Raw genomic sequence first — 10261 nt, 5'->3', positions numbered from 1 at the left:
GAATGATGCAGTGGGGGAGAGATGCATTGGAGACTGATGCAGTGGGGGAGAGATACTGTGGGGGAGAAATGCTGAGGGGGGGATGATGCAAAAGTGTTTTGTTTTCTAGTGACAGAACTATCTGGCTTTGCAATGGTCATTTCTTATTTATAAACTTTAAAACAGATGATACATTTTCATGAGTCACAATTCAAAAAGTACAATGGAATTTGTGGTAGAAAGTTGCATATCATATCTAGTAACTTGTCCCAAAGTAGTGACTGTTGGCAGGCAGTTCATGCCTGGGCAAACAGAGGCTGATGTCTGTATCACATGGGTTATTTGACCCTGTTAGGACCCTGGCTTTTGTCTGTGACAGTAGATAATTTCCAGTCTCTAAGAAAATGTCCTTTGTTCTTCTTAAAGCTTTTTATAAATGTATCACAAACTTTCAGTTTTCACTCTTTATGACATTTAAAGAAAACATTGTGTTTTAGTCAGCATATTTCACTGCCTTGTCTTCCATGTTTCAGGTGTTCAGTAGGGACAGTGGGTAGTGGCTCAAATGTTGTACAGTGCAGCCCAAAACCCATTGTCTGCAGGTAAGGAGAGTTTCTGTTTCATAGTTGGTGGTATTCTTGACACCTACTCTCTCTTACATTTTTACAAGGTGTCTATCTTGTGTGCTTCCTACTGTACAGGGTACCCTGAGAGGTCTTAAAAATAAAGCCTGCTAGGAATTGGAAGAGGCTGTGTGCATGCTGGAGCCATAGTAGGTCCCAGGTAAATGTGTCAACACTGTCTTGCTCTCAATTCTAGTGACACTCTGTGTGTCTCATACTTGACAATGTACCTGAGAGTTTTTTTCCTGGCTTCACAGAAACTGACACACTACTGTTTTGAACATTACTTTGTCCCGGTGTCTATATCTTTTCCCGTGTCATAAATTAACTACTGAGATGAAAATAATGACTTTCCTAGCCTCTGGATAAAAGAGCTACAGATCAGCTTTGCCTGCTCGTGGTTATTTAGCCCTGGCTTCACCATTGACACTTCTTCCACCATCTCCCTAGTCTTAGTGTCTCTGAGAGATTGAGACAACTCCAGTAGGATTCTGGAATCACCTTGGTGCAGGCAGCTTCTGGGCCTGGTAGAGGTGCTCTGGCTACTGCTTCTTAGACCACCTTTTCGGGAACTCCCTGTTCTCACAACTAGCTCATTCTCTGAATTTCTCTATTTTTGGGGTGCTGAGCACTGACATAGTAGCAGTGTGTGTATGTTGGGGTGGTTGACATGAAGAGTCCCTGCTGTTCAGTGCTCACTCACCTGATGGGTGGGGAAAGCTCTTCTACATGCCAAGAATGGAGCTCTGCTGAAGTTGGCCTCCACCTCATTTAACACTCATGTCACTTATTTCCCAACACTAATGGACCTGGGAGCAGCCTTGGGATAGGGATGGATGTAGAGACCAGGCCACATGCCACAAAAGAAAAAAACAAAAACAAAAACAAAACAGGTTCGAGTCACTGGTAAGACAGGGCTAGTGTGAGCCATTTTTGCCTTCAGGGTGTGGACTTGTAGATGTATTTGGGTCCTCAGGTCCAGGGCAGTACGGTGCCTGAAGGATAGCTGAAAAAAGGGCCCAGGTAGGACAGGCCCCTTCCTGGATCATAGACAAGGAGGCTATTGGAAAGAAGCCTTTCTTCACCTGGAACTTGAGGCCTGGAGGCGGCACAGTCCCAGCCTGCAGAGGCACTCCAGACTCATATCTTTGGAAGAAGGTCCTGTGCCGCCTCTGTGGAAGGGGATTTGAGTGAGCATCTGGGAAGAAGTGAGAGTGATGAGAAATGGACTTGTGCCAGGGCAGGGGGACCATACAGTGTGTATACATTATTAACACACAAGACTTGCGATCTAGAGTCTGAGGTGGTCAGGGAACTATGTGGGCAGTGTGGTAAAGAATGTATGGATTGGAGCAGGGCTACAGGCCCTGCACTCTGTTGGTAGCTAGCTCTGGGTCTCGTGGACCAGCAGCTGTCTGTCCCTAATGTTTCAAGAAGGTTACTTTGCCTCTTTGAGACACAAATGTGTCTCCCACTGAGGAGCTATAATTTGCTGGGGATACAGAACAAAGGAGTCCAGCTTCTATAAAGAACTTCTCTGTAGTGGACGCTCATCCCCCGGAGACTATCTTCCACCTTTCTGCCCTCCCATAGAGCAAGAGTGGGTGTTCTTTCTCCCTGGCATTTCCTGTCTCCACCTTCTGCTGTCCCTTCTTTTTTTGTGTGTGTATGCATATGGAGGCCACAGGTCAGCCTCAGGAACTGTCCACCTTTTGTTTGATTGATTTTTTTTCTTTTTCTTTTTTCTTTTCTTTTCCTTCCTTCCTTCCTTCCTTCCTTCCTTCCTTCCTTCCTTCCTTCTTTCTTTTTTTGAGACAGGAGCGCTTACTGGAACCTGGGACTCATTAGGGTAGCTGGCTAGCTAGGGAGCCCCAGGGATCTACCTGCCTCTGCTTCCTGCGTGTGCACCATGCCTGATATTGCATTTAGGGGATTTGATCCTGGTCCTTAGTGCTGGTGTGGCAAACACTTTACTGACTGAGTCGTCCGTGCTGCCTCACGTTGCTCCCTTGTTCCTAGGATCTCCTACCTGGGGTCATCTTTGTTGACCTTGTGGTTTAAGCAGGATTATTGTCTCCTTAGCTTCAGTGTGTGTCACTGTGTGTATGTATGTATTAGTCATATTTCAGTCTCTGACAAAACACCTGAAGAAAACAGCTTGGAGGAGAGGTCTTATTTTGCCTCATAGTTTCAGAGGCTTCTCTTCTGAGTCAGCTGGATCTATTGCTTCTGGACTTGTGGCAAGACAGGCAGAAAGCAGAGAGAACAGCAAGAAAGGTCCAGGATTATCTATACCCTTCAAGAGCACACCCCCTTTGACCTACTTTTAATCAGGCCCTGCCTCCTAATGAATAGCTCATTCAGCTGTGAACTCAACAGTGGATTAACCCATTGATGAAATCAGTCACCTTTCAGTATTGCCACCAGCGGGAGACCAAGCCTTTGGCACACGAGCCTTTTGGGGGACTTCTGACAGTATTGTTAGCCATGCTTTCTTGTTCCCCCTGCCCTTGCTTCCTTGCAAACACACACAGTGGTCACGCTACCTACCAGCAAACGTGCTGAACAATCTACTGCTTGCTAGATAGACCCAGGGAGTAAAGAGGTGACTTCTCTGCCTCCTGTTAAGGATGAAAAGCAGAGGAAAGGGAATAGAGCCTATGTTGAAGGTACAGCCTGAAGTAGTGGGTGCTGTGGAAACAGTGCTAGGAGCCTTGAACAAGTGTGAGTGAGGGTCTATTGCTGAATGGAGACAGGTGTTTTAAAGTCTCAAAAGAGTACACTTGAATACAGCTCCTCCCTTGTTCTCCATCTCCAGGGCATGGTAGGCAGATGACAACTCATGAGGTCACATAGCCTTGGAAAGGGGCCGCTGAATACTAGGCAAGAGTGGCACCATGGTCATGGGTTCTAAAAGGTGTCTGAAAGATGCTGCCAGACCCTGGGCAGGAAGATTGCACTGGGCAAGAGAGTTCTGGCTTGTGTCTACCTGTTCTTGTATGCTCTCTGTGTCTGACTGGGCACTGGCTTTGGTCATGTAGTTTTTGGTCACCTAGTTCTGAAAGGCACTTTTGTGTGTTTAGAGCACTGTGTGCGGTGCCATTTTATATGTAGTAATGTGACTGAGGGTTTTCAAGGTATTAACTATAAAAAAAATTTCAAGATACTTTCCGTAAAGCTGTTAAATTTTGGTTTGTTTGTAAGCTTAAAATCCTAGGCTGACACTAACCAAGCAGCTTTGAATTTGTATGCTCTTTAGTTTTGCCTTCACTTTCATTGTGCAGCCTCAGACAGTGTGGTTTCAGCTGCTCCCTTTCATCGTCATCTGCCTATTGTTGAAGTGAATAGCACAGTTTACGCTCAGTCTCAGAAGGCACTAATGCTAGAACCGGTGCCCAGATCCTTTCACATATCCTATTCTTGATTGTTCTGTGAGGTCTCAGATTCCCTCCCTGGACCTGCAGCACTGTCCTTCCTTACTGCCACCACTAGCACGTGACCTTGCCTTCCTTGTGTCTTGTTTCACCACCTGTGCGAGCTTCCTTCCCCTGAGAGGGCAGCTGTTCTTCAGCCAGATATAAATAACCCTTCCAGTAACTCAGGTTCTGGGTGTCCCGTGTTCTTAGCATCTGTGGGTGCCTGAGGCTTTACTTGGTTTAAATTGCAAAAGTCTTTCTTAGATAAAGAATGGGTTGGAGCTCTAGAGTGCCTAAAGTTCCTTTATTTTATTTATTTATTTTTACAAATATAAATAGGAATTGTACTGGACTGTGAAACAACCATTTCAGAAACCACATCAGAAACATAGGAAGAAAACAGTGAAACCAGTTCATTCTCATAGTTCCTCCTTTCCCCCATCTCTCACTTCTCCCTCCCTTCTCCCTCCTCCCTCTGTTTTGACAGGGTCTTGCTATAATGCAGCCCAGGCTGGCCTCGGAATCACATCAAAGCCTAGGCTGGTCTTGAATTTGTAGCAATCCTCCTGTTTCAGCATCCAGAATTCAGGGATTATATATATATTATATATATATATACACTGTACCATACTGTACCATATCTGGTCACTTGTTTCTTTTTGAAGATTTTGTCATATTCACATATATACATATATATGTGCGTATATATATATGTATGTATATATATATTCTGGAAAGTTGCAGGGATGTCTGCTTTGTGGAGCCCTGGAGGCCATTTGTGTTAATGGCTGCACCTGTATAATGCATCCGACAACCAGGTTGATTTATACTGCAAGTTAGGATTTGTAGTTTTGGGAGCTTTTGTTTACATGCTGTTGAGAGAGAAGACCTTGTGACCATCTAAGGAATGATTTTCTCCAGTCTTTAGAGGCTGTATAGATAATTGAACTAGAGGTTAGCTACTGAAATAACTCTGGTCTGAAAGACTGACTGCCCTTGAAATGTCTTTCTGTAAAGAATCTTGTGGATCACAAATGGGGTCTCTCTGTCATTCATAGAACAGACTCAGGTTACTCTCTGGTCCAGACTCACAGCTATTAAATGGCCGTGTCAGGTATTCAGTTCATTTTGACCAGCTTCTGCTGATATACTTTATCGCTGAACATAGTTTCTTATTCTGAATTTAGGAATTTGCACACATAATAGTTGATCAACAGCAAGCTTGTGTCTGAGATTGATGTCTGTGTATTCTGTGTGTGGGCAGGCCCAGTCTGAGGTGTTACCATGTGCTTGCAGCCTGTAGTCTCTCTCAAAACAGTTTGATTTGTTCATGTCAGCCTGCCTTGGCCGTCGGAGTGTCTCTATAACACCCAGAAATGGCCTAGCCCTTTTCTTTTCTTTCTATAGGAATTTGCTTACTAGAAAACAAAATGCAAGACTTGATAGACAGAGAGACTTGGGATGGAAGCTGTTTGGAAAAGTCCCACTTCGAGAGACTGCTCAGAAAGATTCAAAGAAAACACAAAAGGTAAGCCCCTGATGTGTGAAGGTGTGTTTATGAACCACACACGTGATCCTTGCTGAGGCTTGATGTTGGAAAGCTCTCTGTGTTTGTTATGCGCCTGGGTTCTTAAATTGCATTCAGTGAGTACAGAGATTTAACTCATTTAACTCTTTTCACCTCTTTACAACTTGTAACATGCACTTAGGGAAGTCAGCTGGGCTTTAGATATTTAAACTTGGTGAATTTTAATCAGTCTTTCCAGTAATGGTTGCAAATGTGTTTATAGTCAAACTTTTATTGTATTTGATACTCAAATATCCACACATTTCTTGGATTTTTCGGGTGGGGAGGTGGGGAGGGTTTTCAAGACAGTTTTTCTCTGTGTAACAGCCCTAGCAGTCCTGAAACTAGCTCTTGTAGACCAGGCTGGTCTCGAACTCACAGAGATCCACCTGTCCCTGCCTCCCAAGTGCTGGGATTAAAGGTCTGCGCCACCACCACCTGGCCATTTCTTGAATCTTAGATCCTTCATTTTACTCTGGGATATGTGGACTAGGCCATCATGCTCCCAGGCTTTGAGAGGATCTTGCTTCTTTCTTACTTAGATGTTGTCTGCTTTGGGGGTTGGGACTCAAGGCTAGTCCAGGTCAGGCCTGAACCAACATCCCACTGACTTCCTTACTTTTTGAGTCTGCAACTGGATCACCTGCTTATCTTCTCAAGTAGGAGCCCATGCCAAATGGTGGCAGCCTTTAGGCAGCCCAAACTATTAGCACCAGCAACTTCTTTGAAGCTCTGAACCTGTTTACCTTGAAAGTCAGCTGTTGCCCAAGTACTATGGCCTTGAAACCTGTTGTCTTGAAAGTCTGCTGTTGGCCAAGTGGTTGTCCTCAGTAGCCTTCTTCCCACCTTAGATTTATATTCGCTGACAGTTAGTTGTTTTCTGGACCCTCTTGAGAACCAACTGAGTGCTAGTCCTCATGACTGACATTGGGATTTGAGAAAGGACATGGCCCAGTTCAGGCAGGCAAGGCCCACCTAAGGCAGGGCATGGAAAATAGACAGGTCTTTCTCCATGAGATGGCACAGTTGATATTGGCATTGCTTGCTGAGGGTTTGCTATGTGCTAGCTTAAAGCAGTAGCATTTGTGCTTCTAGTTTCTTTAAAATAATAACCCATGTTGTTCCCTGGGCCTTAGGTGTAAGGGTTGTGTTATAGATGCGTCAACCGGGACTAAGCATCCTACTGCGAGTTGTTCTCTGCATTTTGATCAGTTGTGGCATTCTGTAATAGCATCCACCGGCTGCAAAAAGATTTTTGGATATGAGTAAGAGTTACGCTTATCTGTGGATATAAAAATAAGTATTTAGAATTTAGCTGGGAATTATATTGGTTTAGAAGAGTGGCAGTATTAGGTTGTCCTGCAGAGTCCATGACCCCACCAGTCATCGGTAGTTGGCTAGGTTTACATTACCAGGAAGGAATTCCTTCCTATTAAGTGGGACCTAAGTCCAATGACGTGATTGTTGGTTTCCCCTAAGATATAAGTGCCATTATTGCACCCCCGGATATATTTCTCCATGCTGGTCATTGTTGTAGTTTATAGGCTTTACAGCTGAATAAGGCTTTTGTTTTTCTCCCTCAGCAACTTGTATAGCACCTTCAAATACTATGAGTGCTGGTCCTCAGGAATGAGGCTTCCAGGTCAGTTCCAGCTGGATCCTTCCCAGTGTTCTGTGTCTGAAGTATATGGTGTCTTTAACAATATGTCTTATCTTCAAATTCTGGGAGACAACCAAAGACATTGGCAATAGCTTGTATTGTTTGGGAATTCTCATGAGCTTCCCTAAGAACTCAAAGGATGTGTTGTCTTGTCTGGCACTGGGGTTTTTGTTAGCTGTCTAACAAAAAGACTGTTGGGGAGAGCATGATCACCACATATACCTTCATTTAAATTACTTATAAATGTATTTTTAAATAAACACAACATGCTCTCCTATGGCTTTTTCTGTTATCCCTAGTGTTCTTTAGCTCTTCTTGCTCCCTCAGCCTTACTTTCCCCTGCCCAGATAAAGAAGTGGGGTATATTGTAAGTACTACTGGACCAGGGCATCTGCTGCAAGATAGTGTATATTCAAACGACAGGGAACTGAACACATCAAATCTTAACAGTGTTGTCACCTAAACAGAACATGTGTGGTGGCACTACCAGTTGACATCCTAACATGATGGGAGAATATCACAAGGTCCTCCTCCTAGATGAAGAACTGCAGGCATTGATGGTTGCTGAGAGAGGAAGAATCAGTCTTTCCAGAGATGAACCCCTGATAGGTTATCCAGTCCCAAGTGGCTATCCATAAACACATAGGCATTTGAGCAACACTAAATGAACTTATCAAACTGTATGTATATACATATATAACATATATTTTATGTGTATGTAACAAAATAGTAAAGAAGATACCATGAATTTGAGAGGGAGTGTGTAGCATGAATAATTAAAACCCAGAGACAGATATTGGGGTTCAAGCTGAAGATCAGAAAAGCAAAGCGGCCAGCCTCTGACTCTTACCTCTATCTTAGACCGAAATGAATGATCCTTCCTCCATGAATCCTCAGTCTGAGACTGACCCTGAGAGCTGTCTCCTCCTTCTTATATTCCTCTCTAGCTGGTATTAAAGGCATGCACCACCACTGCCTGGCCTGTATGGCTGACTAGTGTGGCTGCTGGGATTAAAGGTGTGAGCCACCACTGCCTGGCCTGTGTGACTGACTAGTGTGGCTGCTTTGCACTCTGGTCTTCAGGCAAGCTTTATTTATTAAAATAATATGTTATTTATTATATAATATAATAAATAATGTATCACTATAGGAGTGGGGGGACACATGGGAATACTTGGAAGGGGAGAGGGTGGTGTAGAAAGGATGTACATACAGTATTCATGTATGAAATTCTCAAAAGAAACCAAAACTACCCCATTTGATGAGGAAGATACAGTCGCTGTCTTTACCTCACTGAGGAGGTGTGGAGATGCAGAAGCTGAGTGACCTGTGCAGTCATAATAGTTAGAGAATGGAAGAGCTGGAACGCCATCCCATGCAGTCAGGGACCAGGACTAGGCAGATGGTGATGATATGAATCCTGAGAGCTGAGCCTCAGGAGGAGAGGGAGGTTGTCTGTGACCTGAGGGGTGTGCTGGTGCCCCTCTCTGATGGAAGGTCTTTCCTTAGCTGAGTGTGGTAAGCTCACTTGCACTCTAGTTGGTGAAGAGGGACCTGGTCCAGCTGAGGTCACTGTGGAGTGACAAGGACAGGACTGATGACTGTTAGGTATAAAAGGAAGAGGCAGGTTTCCACAGAATGCATTTTCATGTCTTTGAAAATAAAATTTGTGAGGATATTGTCTACCTTTTCCCTAGAAGACTCACTAAAGTTATCAGTGTTGGAAATCATCTTTGTAAGTTATTGCATTTTGATTTTGAGTCATTGTGGAGCCTTATTAAGTGAGTGTACAATTAAATATAAGTTGTATGTAAAACTCAGCTGTAACTTTTCTAGGAGGTGAAGTACTGGTACTGTAGTAAAGTGCAATCTATGAGATCCACATAGTAGAAGGAAAAAATTGACTCTTGTAAGTTGTGTTTTGGCCTCTGTATAGAGGCACAGTGGTACATGTGTACCAACACACAAGTGCACACACACATCCAAAGAAACTGAAGTCTCTAAGGCCAAGCCACAGAATGTGACTCAGACCAAGTGAGGCCAAGTGCCCTCAGAGTACTTCCATGAGAAAGTGGGCATATTTATTAGCTGAAAATCACAACAACCGTCCCTTGACCAGCTCTGGGGAAAATATACTGCATACACAATCTCTTAAGTTATAGTAACACCACGGGTAGGTAGTTATTCTAATACCAAGTCCACACCTAAGACAGACCAAAGAGACGACTGGTCCCAGGTCATACAACGAAAGGAATACAGAGCTCTTGGCTGCTGTGTACACCTGTTCCCTTGCTCTTCCACAAGCTCTGGAGCCACATCATTACACATGCTTTCATGCCCTTGGTGCCTGGGGTCTGCTCAATGACTCAAGCTCATTGTCACACTGTACCCAGTTTCCTGTTTCCTGTGTCTCAGGGTTAGCTTGTCAAGAGAAAAAAAACAGCAAACACTTTTGTAACATTTATTGCACTCAATATTATTCTAAGCATATAGTATGATTCACTTATTTAATCCTTAATCACCTAGTAGACAGGTACATTTCCTTTAAATTTATAGATGATGATATGAAGCTCAGACAGATTGAATAGCTTGTCCAGAGTAGCACAGCCAAATTGTGACAGCTGAAACACAAACCCAGGCAGGCTGCCTCCAAAGTCCATGTTCTTTTTCTTTATATTTGATTTTTGTGTGTGTGTTGAGGGGGGCGGGGAATGTTGAAATGTTACTTTCCAGTTTCTTTTCAAATTTCATAAAAACCTTGAAAATTAAGTCATACTTTTCATTAGCTTACATGATGTCAGAGGCACCTTAGGGGAAACAAACATGACCAAGGATAAGAGAATGAAACTAAAGTGTAGTCAGGTGACCTGACCTGATGAGGCATGTCTTCATTACCTGCAGATGTAAGGAATGCAAGTCTGCAGACTTTGTGCCTCACGCACACTGAAGTAAATTAGAGCCATGTTTTAGCAACTATAGTAATCCCAAGGATGGCAGCTGTGCAGTGGGAATGTTG

At 43.7% G+C, this 10261-nt stretch overlaps 1 protein-coding gene across 1 annotated transcript in view; it reads left to right on the top strand.

The window, feature by feature from the left end:
- Positions 1 to 10261, top strand: part of Tbc1d14 (TBC1 domain family member 14) — a 104097-nt gene that overhangs the window by 44479 nt on the left and 49357 nt on the right. The window contains exon 3 of the mRNA XM_013353326.2: positions 5426 to 5546. Within this exon, the coding sequence (XP_013208780.1) occupies positions 5426 to 5546 (121 nt within the window). The remainder of the gene's footprint in view (positions 1 to 5425; positions 5547 to 10261) is intronic.

The sequence above is a fragment of the Microtus ochrogaster genome, unplaced genomic scaffold (genome assembly GCF_000317375.1).
Source record: "Microtus ochrogaster isolate Prairie Vole_2 unplaced genomic scaffold, MicOch1.0 UNK5, whole genome shotgun sequence".
In the NCBI taxonomy this organism is placed as follows: Eukaryota; Metazoa; Chordata; class Mammalia; order Rodentia; family Cricetidae; genus Microtus; species Microtus ochrogaster.
This window is presented reverse-complemented; position numbering and strand designations above follow the sequence as displayed.